The following is a 19,049-nucleotide window of genomic DNA, read 5'->3' as shown; positions in this document are numbered from 1 at the left end:
CCACTGCTCTGCGCTGAGACCCGCAGATAAGCTGGCTCTGGAGAGGGCAGGAGGGGGTTGGAGCTGGTATCTCCACTCCAGGGCTGATGGGAGAGGTACAGAGCTGCTTCCACTGGCAGAAAGGAAGCAGCTCTGGGGAATGGCAAGGGGGATGAGCTTGGTTCGATCATTTTGGCCTAAGAAGGCGCTGCCCTCTGCCCAGCAATGACCAACATCAGAAGCCAGTTTCTAGAAGGTCCCCCCACTCTGTATTGTCTACAGAGCTGTAAATCAGAAGGGGACTTTTGGACTTCCCTGCGGTCCAGTGGTTAAGACTCCGTGCTCCCAATGCAGGGGGCATGGGTTCGATCCCTGGTCGGGGAACTAAGATCCTGTGTGCCTCAAGGGAAGGCCAGAAAAAAGGGGGTGGGGGAGGGGACTTCTGTCAGAAGAGATTTTTCATAAAGTTTAGCGCTCACGTGGACTAGAAGGAAGCATAAGGACATGTGATTCGAGATCAGCACCCTTATTTCGAAGGGGAAACTGAGGCCCAGAAGGGCAGGTAACGAGGCCAGCCAGCAAACCTACAGCCAAGTTTGGAACAGCTGGCAGGCCTGTGGCCCACGGTCAGATCCCTTTCTGCCATTCCATAGGCCTTTTCTTCCATTCATGTCTGAACCATCTCTGAATCGTATACTCCTATCTGAGGATGCCGAGTTGGTGGGCAGGTCCCGGGGCTCGGGCTGCCAGCGTGCCCAGCCTCTCTTGATATCTCAGCAATGGTACAACCAGCCTCACCATGAGAATCGAGAAGCAAAGAACCCCTCCCATCACCCACTAATGCAACTAGCAATGCCACTGAGGGGACCCAGTCTGACCTGTCAGGGCTGGGTATGCAGCCTCCCTAGGCCTCATCCTCCCATTACAGAATATAAAAGGCACAGGACATCCGGGTTAACATCCGGGTTAATAAACAGCTTTATTTGCCCTTGACAGCATCCATTTTCTTACATTCTCAATTAATTTGCCATTAAAGTGCTGGAAATTTCCTTAATCACGATAACATTTGTTAAAAGAAATCAGAATTAATATCAGGAACGTGGCGATCACAAAGAAAACATTTCTCTTACAACACACAGAATGGAAGGCCCTCGTGTCGAGTCGGTGGGTTGGCTAATTTGCAAACAGACTCTAAATTCCCTCTCATGGTGAGCCCCAAACGGGCTGGGACCGCCACCCCTGGGGAAGAAAAAGCAACGCTAAAGAATTCTAGAAACACCCACACGCCCTGCCTGGCGGCTCCTCTCAGCCATCTTTGGATGTTTCCTGTTTGAGTAGATCCGGACGGCAGGAGAAATGAAGGTCTGGCCCCCCTCTACTGCCTTCTCCACCCCCCACCCTGACTAACAGAAGCCCCAAAAGTCATTACAATGAAAAAGTGGGTTTCCATGACCCCAACGCTAACAATGTTCAGTAAAAATGAGGATAATAAACACAAAAGCTTGCTTAGTAAACAGGAGCTCTCAGCGTTCAATGCAAAAACAAAAACCTGAAATCTTAAGGCAAATACTGTTGACTTTGCACACGGGCTGGACGAAGAACTTAGAACTCTTTACCTATCTGTAAAGCTCCAGGAGGAGCCTATAGGCGCTTGTCTTTTCAGCGCTCGCCCCTGCCAGAGGCCAGGTGTTTGCGTTACTGCTGAGGCTGTCGGCGGGTTTCTCTTTGGAGTTTATATACAAACTCACCCAAGGCTGATGTATTTTTATACATATATGTACACACACACAGAGGCCTGCTACTCTTTCTTTGTGGAAACTGTCAGCTCCACCTCGGGAAGCTGGATGCCAACTTTAGTCCCACTGTCACTGCTAGAAGATGTCAGTTGGGACTTCTTAGAGGCCAAGGACACTCCACTCCCCTGTAACTTGCCTGCCTCATCATCACTCCCAGTCACCTCATAATGACCTTTGCTCTTTGACCCCAATCCACCAAAGGTACCAAATTTCAGCTTCCCATGTTTCCCTTTGACTTTCCCGCCTTCCAGCAACACTTCCCCACCTTCGAACTCCAAAGTTCCCGGAGGGGTAGAAGATGCAGAACGCTCCCTTTCTTCACTGAAGGAATTTGAGCGGTGCTGTGCCTTCTTGCTTTTGAATAAGGAGAATTTGCCTTTGGGTGAAGACGTTTCGACTTCTGCCTCTCCTTCCAGAGAGCCTAGGCTGGCCTTGGAGCTCTTCAGGTCACCTTTGGACCCTGGAATGGATGCTTCCGGTGAGCCGGTGACACCAGGTTTCCCTTTAGGTTTGGAAAAGTTGAACTTGGGCATTTTGACTTTGGACTTTTTAAGTTTTACATCAGACTCTTCCCACTCGGCCTCTCCGGCACCAGACTGGACAGTGGCCTCCGCTTTAGGGAAGTTAATATCCACCCCTACTTCTCTGCCAACCAGCTCACGGCCAGAGAAGGTGAACTTGGGGATCTTCATCTTGGGGAATGTTACTTTTCCAGATCCGCTTTCCAAGTGACCTTGAGGCCCAGACACGCTCAGCCCAGGACCCTGAAGTCCAATCTGGTCTCCTTTGACACCTCCTTCTATCTTTGGTCCTGAGAAATGAAGTCCTCCGGCAAACTTAGGTGCATCCAGGTTGACAGCAGAGGAGACCTGGGGTCCTTTCCACTCCCCGCCGGAACCTCTGACGCTCACATGCCCCTCACCCAGGCTGATATCTGGGGCACTGACACCCCCTGAAACATCCATGCCTCCTTTGATTTTCGGGCCTTTCAAGCTGACACCAAAATCTGACTCAGGAGATGCCACGTTAAAGGAAGGCCCTTTCATGCCAATGTCAGGAAGGGCCCCGTGGAAACCTATTCCTGAACCTTTCAGATCACCTTTGATTTCAGGACCAGAAATATGCCCGGTTGGGAGTTTCACATTCACACCTGGCAGCTCCACCTCACATCTGGATGACTTAAGTCCAGGCGTCTGGAGGTTTCCTTCTAGGTCTTGAACACTGATGCCCGGAAGACCTCCTCCAACCGTGGGGCCTTTCATGTCACCACTGGCCCCGAGGCTGCCTTTTGCTTTTGGTCCTTCCAAGTTCAAGTCCACATCTGGTGCTGAGATTTGAGGGCCAGAGATCTGAGGCCCTTTCAGGTTCGGGCCTCTGAGGTTCAAATCTATGCCGGGCCCCTTTAGTTCTCCAGCGACTTGTGGCCCCTTGACACCGATGTCCAAGTCGGACCCTGGAGCGGAGATGCCAAACTGGGGCAGCTTCATCTTAGGAAGTTTGATACCACCTTCAGGTGCCTCCAAGCTTAGGTCAGGAGCACCTACTGATACTTCAGGACACTTGATGTCACCAGAGACAGCCAGGTCTCCCTGCAGGCTTGGTCCCTTCAGGGTCACATCTGGCGCACCGACATCAAGCATTGCTGTGGCATCAGTTCCAGGCACTTTCATACCATCACCTTCCACCTTCACCTTTCCACCGACACCTCTGAGGTCAAGCCCAGGAGCGTGCACCTTCATGCTGGGAACAGATACATCCAGGCCTCCCTTCAAACTTGGTCCTTTCGAGTTCAGGTCAAGGTCAGGTCCAGAGACTTTTGGCGCAGAGAGGTTCACTGAAGGCAAGTCTATTTTTGGCCCTTTCAGAGACACATCGGGCCCTTCAAGCTTAACATCTGGTGCGCTCAAGCCTCCTTCTAGAGAGGGCAGCTGGACCTCAGCTCCCCCACCCTCCATCTTCACACCAGGGACGCCGATCTTGGGCATCGAAAACTTGGGGAACTTAATTTTCGATTCTGGACCTTGCAGATCTACATCTGGTCCTTCCAGTCCCACACTGGGGACATCACCCTTTATCTTTGGTCCTTTCAAGTTAACATTCACATCAGGGATGGAGACTTGAGGGGCAGAAATGCTGAATGACGGTGCTTTGACTTTAGCATCTGGGCCTTCAATGTTGATGTCAGATGCATCCAAGTTTGCCTGCACCCTGGGGCCTTTCAAGTCGCCCTCTATTTTTGGCCCTGAGACATCCACACCTGGCACCTTGAACTTGGGAGCTTTCAGCTTGATGTCAGGACCTTCCACGTTAATCTCTGGTGAGGAAACATCCAGGCCAGGTGCCTGGATTTCACCCCCCATTTTGGGGCCAGGGAGGGAAGCTTCCGCTTTAAATTTAGGTGACTTAATGTCAAATTCGACATCTGGAAAGTACATTTTTCCAAACATAGGTTTCTTGGTCTTGGGAGATTTCGCGTCGACTTTAAGTGAGGCATCCGGCCCTGCAACGTTGACATCTGCATCAGGAGACTTGAGGCTGGCATCAATCTCACCCCCGGGAGCATTCACATCAAATCCTTGTTTTTTGGCCTTAATTTTAGGACCACTCATGTGAATTTTAGGCATTTTAAACTTACTCTTCTTGCCCTTGCCACCAACACCAATTTCAGGAGCCTCAACATTCAGCTCTGCCTCAGGAACTGTCACATCGAGGGAAGGTGATTTGAAGTCAGCTTTGGGGCTTTTGGCCCCAAACCCAAACTTGGGCTTCTTAAATTTGGGAATTTTCACATCTGGCCCCTCAGTGTTAATATCTGGGCTCTCCACGTGTACATCTAAGCTTGGAGCTTCGAAATCAACTTTGGGTCCCTTGAGGTCCAGTTCACCACCTTCTAATTTGGGACCAGAAACTCCAATTTTGGGTGCCTTGAGATGCAAATCAGTATCAGGCGCAGTTACTTTAGGGGCAGATATATCCAGTGAGGGCATCTTCAAATGTGGGCCACTGAGTTTGGCATCAGGGCCTTCAAAATCCAGACCTGGACCTTTAAGGTCTACTTTGGGGCCTTTGAGAGTCCCTTCAATCTTAGGGACAGACACATCGAAATCTCCTTTGCCTGTGGATCCTTTCAAATCCAGGTCGACATCAGGCACGGAGATTTTGGGAGCTTTGATGTTCATCTCCGGCATCTTGAACTTGGGGCCTTTCAGTTTCGCATCTGGACCTTCAATATCCACATCTGGAACATCAACGTCCACCTTGGGTCCTGAAACGTCAATGTCAGCCTTGGGCAGGTTCACATCCACTTCGGGGCCCTCTCCTTTGAAGCCAGGCATGCTGAACTTGGGCATTTTCACCTTAGGCATCTTCAGGTGCCAGTCTGGGCCATGAACGTCCACATCTGGAACATCAATGTCCACTTTGGGGCCCTTGACATCAACTTCGGGGCCCTTGAGGTCACCTTCCATCTTAGGCAGAGAAACATCCACATCTCCCTTTACTTTGGGTCCTTTCAGGTTTAAGTCAATGCCAGGCATGGGGATCTTAGGGGCTTTGATGTTCACCTCTGGCATCTTGAACTTGGGGCCCTTCAGTTTCCCTTCTGGACCATTAATGTCAAAATCAGGAGTGTCTATGTCCAGCGTAGGGCCTTTAACATCTATTTTGGGGCCTTTCAGATCTCCTTCCAGTTTAGGGATGGAACTGTCCAAATCTCCTTTTATCTTAGGTCCTTTCAAGTTCAAATCAATGTCACTCATGGAGATTTGTGGGGTTTTAAAATGGACATCAGGCATCTTAAATTTGGGTCCTTTGAGTTTCCCTTCAGGACCTTCAATGTCCACCTCTGGCCCTTTCAGATCACCTTCTACCTTAGGCAGTGAAAAGTCCACATCCCCCTTTACCTTTGGCCCTTTCAGACTTAAGTCAAAGTCAGGCATGGAGATCTTGGGGGCTTTAATGTTCATCTCTGGCATCTTAAATTTAGGCCCCTTCAGTTTTCCATCTGGACCTTCAATACTGATATCAGGAGTGTCAGTGTCCAGTTTGGGGCTCTTGATGTCCACCTCAGGGGACTTGAGATCACCCTCAACTTTGGGCAGAGAGATATCAACATCACCCTTCATTTTGGGGCCCTTCAGGTTAAAGTCAAGGTCAGGCATGGAGATTTTAGGGGCTTTTATGTTCATCTCCGGCATCTTGAATTTAGGGCCCTTCAGTTTTGCATCTGGACCTTCAATATTTACATCTGGAACATCAACGTCCACCTTGGGTCCTGAGACGTCAATGTCAGCCTTAGGCAGGTTCACATCCACTTCGGGGCCCTCTCCTTTGAAACCAGGCATGCTGAACTTGGGCATTTTCACCTTAGGCATCTTCAGATGCCAGTCTGGGCCATGAACGTCCACATCTGGAATATCAATGTCCACTCTGGGGCCCTTGACGTCAACTTCGGGGCCCTTGAGGTCACCTTCCACCTTAGGCAGAGAAACATCCACATCTCCCTTTACTTTGGGTCCTTTCAGATTTAAGTCAATGCCAGGCATGGGGATCTTAGGAGCTTTGATGTTCACCTCTGGCATCTTGAACTTGGGGCCCTTCAGTTTTGCATCTGGACCTTCTGTATTCACGTCTGGAACATCAATGTCAACCTTGGGTCCTGAGACATCAATGTCAGCTTTAGGCAGGTTCACATCCACTTCTGGGCCCTCTCCTTTGAAGCCAGGCATGCTGATCTTGGGCATTTTCACCTTAGGCATCTTCAGGTGCCAGTCTGGGCCTTGAACATCCACATCTGGGACATCAATGTCCACTTTGGGACCTTTGACGTCAACTTCAGGGCTCTTGAGGTCACCTTCAACTTTGGGCAGAGTAACACCCACATCACCCTTTACGTTGGGGCCCTCCAGATTCAGGTCAACGTTAGGCATGGAGATCTTGGGTGCCTTGAGGTGCAGGTCAGGCATTTTAAACTTGGGGCCCTTCAGTTTCCCTTCTGGACCATGAACATCAATGTCAGGAGTGTCTATGTCCACTTTGGGTGCTGAGACATCAATGTCGGCCTTGGGCAGGTTCACATCCACTTCAGGCCCCTCTCCCTTGAAGCCAGGCATGCTGATCTTGGGCATTTTTATCTTGGGCATCTTCAGGTGCCAGTCTGGGCCATGAACGTCCACATCTGGGGCATCAATGTCCACTTTGGGACCTCTGATGTCAACTTCAGGGGCCTTTAGGTCACCTTCCACCTTAGGCACAGAAACATCCACATCTCCCTTCACCTTAGGACCTTTCAGGTGCAAATCAAAGTCAGGCATGGAGATCTTGGGGGCTTTGATGTTCATCTCAGGCATCTTGAACTTGGGGCCCTTCAGTTTCACATCTGGACCTTCAATGTCCATATCTGGAACATCAACGTCCACCTTGGGTCCTGAGACATCAACGTCAGCCTTGGGCAGGTTCACATCCACTTCTGGGCCCTCTCCTCTGAAGCCAGGCATGCTGAACTTGGGCATTTTCATCTTGGGCATCTTCGGGTGCCAGTCTGGGCCATGCATGTCCACATCTGGGACATCAATATCCACTTTGGGGCCTTTGAGGTCAACGTCAGGGGCCCTCAGGTCACCTTCCACCTTAGGCACAGAAACATCCACATCTCCTTTCACCTTAGGACCTTTCAGGTGCAAATCAAAGTCAGGCATGGAGATCTTGGGGGCTTTGATGTTCATCTCTGGCATCTTGAACTTAGGACCTTTCAACTTTCCCTCAGGTCCTTCAATGTTAACATCAGGGCCTTCAATGTCCACCTTGGGTCCTGACATGTCAATGTTGGTCTTGGGTAGGTTCACATCCACTTCTGGCCCCTCTCCTTTGAAGCCGGGCATGCTGATCTTGGGCATTTTTAGCTTGGGCATCTTCAGGTGCCAATCAGGGCCTTGAACATCCACATCTGGAGCATCAATATCCACTTTGGGACCTTTGATGTCGATCTCAGGGCCTTTCAGATCTCCTTCAGTCTTGGGAAGGGTAACATCTATATCACCCTTCACCTTGGGCCCCTTCAGGTTTAAGTCAATGTTAGGCATGGAGATCTTGGGCGCCTTCAGGTGCATCTCTGGCATCTTGAATTTGGGCCCCTTCAATTTCCCCTCTGGGCCTTCAATGTTAATATCAGGAGTTTCAATGTCCACTTTGGGGCCCTTGATGTCCACCTCAGGGGCCTTGAGGTCACCTTCCACTTTTGGCAAAGACACATCCACATCACCCTTTAGTTTGGGGCCCTTCAGGTTAAAGTCAAGGTCAGGCATGGACATTTTGGGAGCTTTGATATTCATCTCTGGCATTTTGAATTTGGGGCCCTTCAGTTTCGCATCTGGACCTTCAATATTCACATCTGGGGCATCAATGTCCACTTTGGGGCCAGAAATACCAATGTCAGCCTTGGGCAGGTTCACATCCACTTCGGGGCCCTCTCCTTTGAAGCCAGGCATGCTGAACTTGGGCATTTTCACCTTGGGCATCTTCAGGTGCCAGTCAGGGCCTTGAACATCCACATCTGGGACATCAATGTCCACTTTGGGCCCTCTGATGTCCACACCTGGCACGTTCATTTCACCTTCTATCTTGGGCACCGACACATCCACATCCCCTTTGACTTTGGGGCCTTTCAAGTGTAAGTCCACATCAGGCATGGAGACCTTGGGAGCTTTGATATTCATATCAGGCATCTTGAATTTGGGACCTTTTAAGCCTCCCTCTAGACCTTCCACATTGATTTCTGGGCCCTCAATGTCCACTCTGGGACCCTCTATGTTGATGTCTCCTTTTGGCAGATCCACAGCCATATCTGGCCCTTCTGCTTTTAAGCCGGGCACACTGAACTTGGGCATTTTCATCTTGGGCATTTTCAAATTCCAGTCTGGACCATGAACATCCACATCAGGTGCATCAAGATGAACTTCTGGTGCCTTAATGTCCACTTTGGGTCCTTTAAAATCACCTTCTAAATTAGGACCTGCAACATCTAAGTCTCCTTTGACTTTAGGACCTTTCAGGTTTAACTCCACATCAGGCATAGACACTTTAGGAGACGAAATACTCAAGAAAGGCATTTTGAACTTGGATCCTTTCACTTTTCCTTGGACCTCAATATCGGGAGCATTAAGGTCAACTTTTGGACCTGTTACATCAATATCTGGCTTTTTGACTTTGACATCTACCTCAGGTGTCTGAACTTTGGAGCCTGAAAAATTAAATTTGGGAAGCTTAAAACGAGATTTCTTTGACTTGCCTTCAACATTGAGCTTAGGACCAGAAATGTCCACTTCTGGGCCCTTTACATCTAACTTGGGAGCTTTAATGTCACCTTCCAATTTGGGTCCAGAAACATCAACATCTCCCTTAAGTTTTGAGCCTTTCAAATTCAGGTCAATTTCTGGCATGGAGATCTTGGGCATGTTCACATGCACATCAGGCATCTTCAGCTTTGGACCTTTTAATTTGCCTTCTGGGCCATGAATATCAATATCTGGTGCATCTACATCTATCTTCGGGCCTTTGATGTCAAGAGAAGGCCCTTTCAAATCACCTTCTACATTTGGAAGTGAAATATCCACCTCTCCTTTCATTTTAGGGCCTTTAAGATCAAGGTCCAAATCTGGCATTGATATCTTAGGAGTTTTGATATTCATCTCTGGCATCTTGAACTTGGGACCCTTCAGTTTCACATCTGGACCTTCAATATTCACATCTGGGGCATCAATGTCCACCTTGGGTCCTGAGACGTCTATGTCAGCCTTGGGCAGGTTCACATCCACTTCTGGCCCCTCTCCTCTGAAGCCAGGCATGCTGATCTTGGGCATTTTTATCTTGGGCATCTTCAGGTGCCAGTCTGGGCCATGAACGTCCACATCTGGAGCATCAATGTCCACTTTGGGGCCTTTCATGTCAACTTCAGGAACTTTAAGCTCACCTTCCACTTTTGGTAAGGACACATCCACATCACCCTTCACTTTGGGGCCCTTCAGATTAAAATCAATGTCAGGCATGGAGATCTTGGGGGCTTTGATGTTCATCTCTGGCATCTTGAACTTAGGACCTTTCAACTTTCCCTCTGGTCCTTCAATATTAACATCAGGGCCTTCGATGTCCACCTTGGGTCCTGACACATCAATGTCAGCTTTGGGCAGATTCACATCCACTTCTGGGCCTTCTCCTTTGAAGCCAGGCATGCTGAACTTGGGCATTTTCATCTTAGGCATCTTCATGTGCCAGTCTGGGCCTTGAACATCCACATCAGGGACATCAATGTCCACTTTGGGGCCTTTGACATCAACTTCAGGGCCCTTGAGGTCACCTTCCACTTTAGGCACAGAAACATCCACATCTCCTTTCACCTTAGGACCTTTCAGGTGCAAATCAAAGTCAGGCATGGAGATCTTGGGGGCTTTGATGTTCATCTCAGGCATCTTGAACTTAGGACCCTTCAACTTTCCTTCTGGCCCTTCAATGTTAACAACAGGGCCTTCAATGTCCACTTTGGGTCCTGACACAGCAATGTCGGCCTTGGGCAGGTTCACATCCACTTCGGGGCCCTCTCCTTTGAAGCCGGGCATGCTGAACTTGGGCATTTTCATCTTAGGCATCTTTAGGTGCCAGTCTGGGCCTTGAACATCCACGTCAGGGACATCAATGTCCACTTTGGGGCCTTTGAGGTCAACTTCAGGTCCTTTAAAATCTCCCTCTACCTTGGGGCATGTGATATCCACATCTCCTTTCATCTTTGGACCTGTTAGATTAAGATCAATATCTGGCATGGGTATCTTTGGAGTCTTAAAATGCATTTCAGGCATTTTAAACTTTGGACTTTTCCACTTTTCTTCTGGTCCTTCAATGTTAACAACAGGGCCTTCAATGTCCACTTTGGGTCCTGACACATCAATGTTGGCCTTGGGCAGGTTCACATCCACTTCTGGGCCCTCTCCTCTGAAGCCAGGCATGCTGATCTTGGGCATTTTTATCTTGGGCATCTTCGGGTGCCAGTCTGGGCCATGCATGTCCACATCTGGGACATCAATATCCACTTTGGGGCCTTTGAGGTCAACGTCAGGGGCCCTCAGGTCACCTTCCACCTTAGGCACAGAAACATCCACATCTCCTTTCACCTTAGGACCTTTCAGGTGCAAATCAAAGTCAGGCATGGAGATCTTGGGGGCTTTGATGTTCATCTCTGGCATCTTGAACTTAGGACCTTTCAACTTTCCCTCTGGTCCTTCAATATTAACATCAGGGCCTTCAATGTCCACCTTGGGTCCTGACACATCAATGTCAGCCTTGTGCAGGTTCACATCCACTTCAGGGCCTTCTCCTTTGAAGCCAGGCATGCTGAACTTGGGCATTTTCATCTTGGGCATCTTCAGGTGCCAATTAGGGCCTTGAACATCCACATCTGGGACATCAACATCCACTCTGGGGCCTCTGATGTCCACATCTGGCACATTCATTTCACCTTCTATCTTGGGCACAGACACATCCACATCCCCTTTGACTTTGGGGCCTTTCAAGTGTAAGTCTACATCAGGCATGGAGATCTTGGGGGCCTTGAAGTGCATCTCAGGCATCTTAAACTTGGGACCCTTAAGCTTTCCTTCTGGCCCCTCCAGGCTCACATCTGGGGTTTCAATGTCCACCTTGGGTCCTGAGACGTCTATGTCAGCTTTGGGCAGGTTCACATCCATTTCAGCGCCCTCGCCTCTGAAGCCAGGCATGCTGAATTTGGGCATTTTCATCTTGGGCATCTTCAGGTGCCAGTCGGGGCCTTGAACATCAACATCTGGGAGATCAACGTCCACTTTGGGGCCTTTAATGTCCACATCGGGCACTTTCATTTCACCTTCTATCTTGGGCACTGACACATCCACATCCCCTTTGACTTTGGGGCCTTTCAAGTTTAAGTCCACATCAGGCATGGAGATCTTGGGGCCCTTGAAGTGCATCTCAGGCATCTTAAACTTGGGACCCTTAAGCTTTCCTTCCGGCCCCTCCAGGCTCACATCTGGGGTTTCAATGTCCACCTTGGGTCCTGAGACGTCAATGTCAGCCTTGTGCAGGTTCACATCCACTTCAGGGCCTTCTCCTTTGAAGCCAGGCATGCTGAACTTGGGCATTTTCATCTTGGGCATCTTCAGGTGCCAGTCTGGGCCCTGGACGTCCACATCTGGGACATCAACGTCCACTTTGGGCCCTCTGATGTCCACACCTGGCACGTTCATTTCACCTTCTATCTTGGGCACAGACACATCCACATCCCCTTTGACTTTGGGGCCTTTCAAGTGTAAGTCCACATCTGGCATGGAGATCTTGGGGGCCTTGAAGTGTATCTCAGGCATCTTAAACTTAGGTCCTTTCAACTTTGCATCAGGACATTCTTGATCAACATCAGGAACCTCCACATCCACATAGGGACCTTTCAAATCTCCCTCCCATTTTGGCACAGACACATCCACATCCCCTTTGACTTTGGGGCCCTTCAAGTGTAAGTCTACATCAGGCATGGAAATCTTGGGGGCTTTGAAGTGCATGTCTGGCATCTTAAACTTAGGGCCTTTCAACTTTGCATCAGGACCTTCCAGATCAACGTCAGGCACCTCCACATCCACACTAGGACCTTTGATATCAACTTGCGGACCTTTGAGATCACCTTCTAGTTCTGGCACAGAAGCATCCATCTCTCCTTTCAGTTTGGGTCCCTTCAAATTCAAGTCCACATCTGGCATGGATATCTTGGGAGCTTTGATATTCAACTTAGGCATCTTAAATTTAGAACCTTTTAATTTTCCTTCTGGTCCCTCAATATCCAAATCAGGAGTATCAATGTCCACTTTGGGGCCAGAAACATTAATGTCAGCCTTTGGTAAATTCACATCTACATCGGGGCCCTCTCCTTTGAAGCCAGGCATGCTGAACTTGGGCATTTTCACCTTGGGCATCTTCAGGTGCCAGTCGGGGCCTTGAACGTCCACATCTGGGACCTCAACGTCCACTTTGGGGCCTTTGATGTCCACATCTGGCACTTTCATTTCACCTTCTATCTTGGGCACAGACACATCCACATCCCCCTTGACTTTGGGGCCTTTCAAGTTTAAGTCCACATCAGGCATGGAGATCTTGGGGGCTTTGAAGTGCATCTCAGGCATCTTAAACTTGGGACCCTTAAGCTTTCCTTCTGGACATTCAACATCTATATCACCAACATCCACATCCATTTTAGGGGATTTTATGTCAATTCCAGGACCTTTCAAGTCTCCTTCCACTTTGGGAAGAGAAACATCTACATCAGTTTTCAGTTTAGGGGCTTTCAGGTTAAGTCCAACATCAGGCATAGAGATTTTGTGTGTTTGTATATGCATGCTTGGCATCTTGAACTTGGAACCCTTTAGTTTCCCCTCTGGACCTTCAATATTCACATCTGGAACATCAATGTCCACCTTGGGTCCTGAGACGTCAATGTCAGCCTTGGGTAGGTTCACATCTACATCGGGGCCCTCTCCTTTGAAGCCAGGCATGCTGATCTTGGGCATTTTTATCTTGGGCATCTTCAGGTGCCAGTCTGGACCATGAACTCCCACATCTGGTGCATTAATGTCTACTTTTGTACCTTCGGTGTCAATGTCAGGAGCTTTAATCTCTCCTTCTACTTTTGGAACCGTAACATCATAATCTCCTTTCATTTTATGGCCTTTCAAATGCAGACTAACATCAGGCATGGATATCTTCTGAGGCTTTATATTCATTTCTGGCAACTTAAATTTAGGACCTTTTAGTTTTGCATCTGGACCTTCAATATTCACATTTGGAACTTCAACATCCACCTTGGGTCCTGAGACATCAATGTCAGCCTTGTGCAGGTTCACATCCACTTCTGGGCCCTCTCCTTTGAAGCCAGGCATGCTGATCTTGGGCATTTTTATCTTGGGCATCTTCAGGTGCCAGTCTGGGCCATGAACATCCACTTCGGGGACGTCAATGTCCACTTTGGGACCTTTGATGTCAACCTCTGGCCCTTTCAGACCGCCTTCAACTTTGGGCAGAGAAACATCCACATCACCTTTCACCTTGGGGTTTTTGAGGTTTAAATCAATGTCTGGCATAGAGATCTTCGGAGGCTTGAAGTGCATCTCAGGCATCTTAAACTTAGGACCCTTGAGCTTCCCTTCTGCACCTTCAAGGCTCACATCTGGGGCTTCAATCTCAACTTTGGGTGCAGAGACATCAATGTCAGCTTTAGGCAGGTTCACATCCACTTCTGGGCCCTCTCCTTTGAAGCCAGGCATGCTGAACTTGGGCATTTTCATCTTGGGCATCTTCACATGCCAGTCAGGGCCTTGAACATCCACATCTGGAACATCAACATCCACTTTGGGGCCTTTGATGTCCACATCTGGCACTTTCATTTCACCTTCTATCTTGGGCACAGACACACCCACATCCCCTTTGACTCTGGGGCCTTTCAAGTGTAAGTCCACATCAGGCATGGAGACTTTGGGGCCCTTGAATGGCATCTCAGGCATCTTAAACTTGGGACCCTTAAGCTTTCCTTCTGGCCCCTCAAGGTTCACATCTGGGGCTTCAATGTCCACCTTGGGTCCTGAGACGTCAATGTCAGCCTTGTGCAGGTTCACATCCACTTCAGGGCCTTCTCCTTTGAAGCCAGGCATGCTGAACTTGGGCATTTTCATCTTGGGCATCTTCAGGTGCCAGTCGGGGCCTTGAACGTCCACATCTGGAACATCAACATCCACTTTGGGGCCTTTGATGTCCACATCTGGCACGTTCATTTCACCTTCTATCTTGGGCACTGACACATCCACACCCCCTTTGACTTTGGGGCCTATCAAGTTTAAGTCCACATCAGGCATGGAGATCTTGGGGGCCTTGAAGTGCATCTCAGGCATCTTAAACTTGGGACCCTTAAGCTTTCCTTCTGGCCCCTCAAGGCTCACATCTGGGGCTTCAATGTCCACCTTGGGTCCTGAGACATCAATGTCAGCCTTGGGTGGATTCACGTCCACTTCAGAGCCCTCTCCTTTGAAGCCAGGCATGTTGAACTTGGGCATTTTCATCTTGGGCATCTTCAGGTGCCAATCAGGGCCTTGAACATCCACATCTGGGACATCAACATCCACTTTGGGGCCTCTGATGTCCACATCTGGCACTTTCATTTCACCTTCTATCTTGGGCACAGACACATCCACATCCCCTTTGACTTTGGGGCCTTTCAAGTTTAAGTCCACATCAGGCATGGAGATCTTGGGGCCCTTGAAGTGCATCTCAGGCATCTTAAACTTGGGGCCCTTAAGCTTTCCTTCTGGCCCCTCCAGGCTCACATCTGGGGCTTCAGTGTCCACCTTGGGTCCTGAGACCTCAATGTCAGCCTTGGGCTGTTTCATGTCCACATCTGGGCCCTCGCCTTTGAAGCCTGGCATGCTGAATTTAGGCATTTTCATCTTGGGCATCTTCAGACTCCAGTCTGCATCCTGAACTTCCACATCTGGTGCTTTAACATCTACTTTGGGACCTTTGATGTCCCCATGTGGAGCTTTCATCTCACCTTCTATTTTTGGTGCAGACATATCTAGATTCCCTTTCATTTTGGGTCCTTTAAAATCCATGTCAACATCTGGCAGGGTCATCTTGGGAGCTCTGAAGTGCATCTCAGGCATCTTAAACTTAGGGCCTTTCAACTTCCCTTCTGGTCCTTCAAGGCTCAGATCTGGAGCACTAATATCTACCTTGTGTGCAGAAATGTCAACATCAGCCTTGGGCAGGTTCACATCCAATTCTGGGCCCTCTCCTTTAAGGCTGGGCCTGGTGAATCTGGGCATTTTCATCTTTGGCATCTTTAGGTTCCAATCAGGACTGTGAACTCCAACATCTGGGGCACTGACGTCTACCTTTGGCCCCTTCAGGTCCCCTTCCAGTTTTGGCACTGTAACATCATATTCCCCTTTTACCTTGGGACCTTTCATATGCAAATCTACATCAGGCATGGAGATCTTGGGGGCCTTGATATTCACGTCAGGCATCTTAAACTTGGGACCCTTCAGCTTTCCTTCAGGTCCTTCAATATTCACATCTGGAAGTTCAACATCCACCTTGGGTCCAGCGATGTCAATGTCAGTCTTGGGCAGGTTCACATCCACTTCTGGGACCTCTGCTTTGAGGCCGGGCATGCTGAACTTGGGCATTTTCATTTTGGGCATCTTCAGGTGCCAGTCTGGGCCTTGAATGTCCACATCTGGAGCATCAATGTCCAGTTTGGCACTTTTAAGTTCAACATCAGGAACTTTAATCTCACCTTCCACCTTCGGCACTGTGACATCATATTCTCCTTTTACACTAGGGCCTTTCAAATGTAAGTCCACGTCTGGTATGGAGATCTTCGGGGCTTTGATATTCATCTCAGGCATCTTAAACTTGGGTCCTTTCAATTTCCCCTCTGGTCCCTCAATACTCACATCTGGAGCACAGACATCTACCTTGGGCCCAGAAATGTCCACATCAGGCTCAGGCAGGTTTACATTCACTTCGGGGCCCTCTGCTTTGAACCCTGGCACAGTGAATTTGGGCATTTTCATCTTGGGCATCTTCAGGTGCCAGTCTGGGCCATGAACGTCCACATTAGGGGCATCAATGTCCACTTTGGGGCCTCTCATCTCTCCTTCAAGTTTTGTTGCTGTTACATCATACTGTCCTTTTACCTTTGGGCCTTTCACATGCAAATCCACATCAGGCATGGTGATCTTTGGTGTCTTGACACTCACTTCAGGCAGCTGAACATCAGGACCTTTAAGGTTGCCCACCAGGCCCCCTATGTTGACCTTTGGGGCTTCCACACTGACCTTGGGCCCTGAAATACTGACATCACCTTTGGGGAGATTCACATCTACATCTGGCCCTTCCCCTTTAACTCCTGGAGTGCTGAACTTGGGCATTTTCATCTTGGGCATTTTCAGGTTCCAGTCCGGACCATGAATGTCCACATCTGGGGCACTGACATCCACTTTGGGGCCTCTGACATCAACTTCAGGGACACTGACTTTCCCCTCTACTTTTGGAAGCGTGACATCCACACCCCCTTTCACCTTTGGTGCGGCAACATTTAAGTCTACGTCTGCCATAGAGATCTTGCAGGTTCCTTCTTTCCCAGAAGGACCACTAAACTTGGGGCCAGTCACGGTCCCCTCTAGGCTGGGTGTCTCTATGTCCACTTTGGCGCCTTTAACTGCCACTTGAGGGCCTTTAACATCACCTTGAAGCCCAGGAGCAGAAACCTTAATGTCTCCTTTCAGTTTAGGGGACCTGAGGCTCAGATCCACATCCTGCATGGAGATATTAGGTGTCTGAACAATCACTTCAGGAGTCTTGATTTTAGGACCTTTCACCTTCCCTTCCAGTCCCCCAGAAGCAACCTCAGGTAGGCCAACATCCCCAGAGACCCCAGGAAGTGTCACATCAATGCCAGCTCCCTCTCCCTTAGAACCTGATACAGAGAATTTGGGGGCCTTCACCTTGGGCATATTCAGTTTGCCCCCTGGCCCGTGAATATCAATGTTAGGAGTTTGAACTTCCACCCTGGAGCCAGCGATGCTGCCCTCGATTTTGGGCACAGAGATGTCCACCCTTGAACTCCCCTGTGGCTTGGTACCTTTCAGGCCCAGGTCACCCTCAAGGGATGGCCCAGTGATCTGGGGGCCCTTCAGCTTCCCCTCAAGCCCCTTAATACTGGCAGAGGGACCACTGACTTCTAGCTGAGGGGTCTGGATGTTCCCGCCAATGGTCAAGCCCGGCTTGCCACCCTTGTGCCCCACAGAGAATTCAGGGGCAGAAACACTCAACCCTGCCTCTGGGGCCTGACCCTCAAGCCCTGTTGAGACACCAAATTTTGGGAGCTTCATGGAGGGAAATTTAATTTTCCCATCGTTGCCACTCTCAAGAGCTGGGCCCTGCCACTCTGCTGCCCCACCCCCAAGAGAAGACAGAACGTCCACCCCTGGGACTTGGACCCCTCCTTTGCTACCTAAGTCCAAGCCCTTTGCACTGACACTGACACCCGGGCTTCCCACCTTTATCCCAGGCCCGGTGACCTGGACCTTCGAGTGGCCAGCACCTTGGAGCTCTGGTCCTGAAGTGGAAATGGACCCTGCTTGGATGTCCACAGTGGAGCCTGTGGTGGGCGACAGTGCCCCCGAGCCCGAGGGCAGTCTGATCACTGTCTTCCCAGGCTGGGTGTCCACATCCACGGTGGAGATTTCAGTCAGTTCGTGCCGTGGAATCTTGATCTTGAACTCAGGGCTGCTGATGTCGATGTCCTTGGCTCCTTCGCGGCTTGTCACGTCCACAGTGTAGGCTGTGACCCTCCTAGTCACCGTGATGGTGCGGCTCTGGGTCTCCCCAGGCTCCCCTTCCACTCCATCCTCCGGCTTCAGCCGAGGCTTGATCTTCGTGGTGTAGATGCGCTGGTACTCCTCGTCATCCCCGCTCTGCAGAAACACATGCCCCCCACAGGTTGCAGCAGCGTCTGCGTGAGTGACAGCCGCCTGGCCGCAGCCCAGCCCACAGCATGGTTGCCTGTTTCCCAAAGAAGCCGGGACCGTAAGGGAGGCCCACGGAGCCTCCTGGGACACAGCACAGGGGACTGAAGAGAGGGGCTGACGGCCACACCACAGGAGGAGAACAGAAATTACTTGGGGAATCTCTGGTAAGCAAAAGCCATGGGGAGTGGGGACAGGTAGACTCCCAGACAGTGGAGTCTGGGAGAAGGATTTACAATCAATTCTAGATTCGAATCGGCCCAGCAGGTCTCAGGGACACCTCCCGGTGACTAGCTCCGTGTTGACTGGACCTTCAGCTCTCACCTCTCGCCTCTCACCTGCCTGGCTTGTTTGTTTAATCTGCAGGGGAATCCTCCCAGGGACCCTTCGGAAAGCATTTGTTGAGCCTGGTTGTGCCAGGGTTAACATTTCCACTTTGAGGACTCATTATGTGTTAAATAAACAAGCCATCAGAAGCAGCAGAGAACTGTCCCTCAGGCACTCTGCTGCCCAGCCTCTGACTCACAGATGAGTCCAGGCCTCTGGAAGTAGAAAAATGATGTCTGTGAGGCAGAACTGGGCACCTGTGAAATCATTTCAAAGATGCCTGCAAAGCAGCCAACTTCCTCCTGGCACCGAGGAATAGACCAACGAGTGGGTCCCCAGGCGGGGACCCTCGGAAGAGACT

At 49.9% G+C, this 19,049-nt stretch overlaps 1 protein-coding gene across 9 annotated transcripts in view; it reads right to left on the bottom strand.

The window, feature by feature from the left end:
• Positions 1-19,049, bottom strand: part of AHNAK (AHNAK nucleoprotein) — a 118,694-nt gene that overhangs the window by 79,044 nt on the left and 20,601 nt on the right. For 6 of the 9 annotated variants that reach the window (XM_067748716.1, XM_067748712.1, XM_067748717.1 and 3 more), the window contains exon 5: positions 942-18,310. The exons of the other annotated variants lie outside the window; for them this stretch is intronic. In XM_067748716.1, coding sequence (XP_067604817.1) covers positions 1,778-18,310 — 16,533 coding nt within the window. In that variant the 3' untranslated portion in view covers positions 942-1,777. Of the gene's footprint in view, positions 1-941; positions 18,311-19,049 lie in introns of those variants that run through there. 9 annotated transcript variants of the gene reach the window in all.

This window comes from Pseudorca crassidens, chromosome 9, assembly GCF_039906515.1.
Source record: "Pseudorca crassidens isolate mPseCra1 chromosome 9, mPseCra1.hap1, whole genome shotgun sequence".
In the NCBI taxonomy this organism is placed as follows: Eukaryota; Metazoa; Chordata; class Mammalia; order Artiodactyla; family Delphinidae; genus Pseudorca; species Pseudorca crassidens.
The sequence above is the reverse complement of the archived record's forward strand: the minus strand, read 5'-3'. Positions and strand labels throughout refer to the sequence as shown.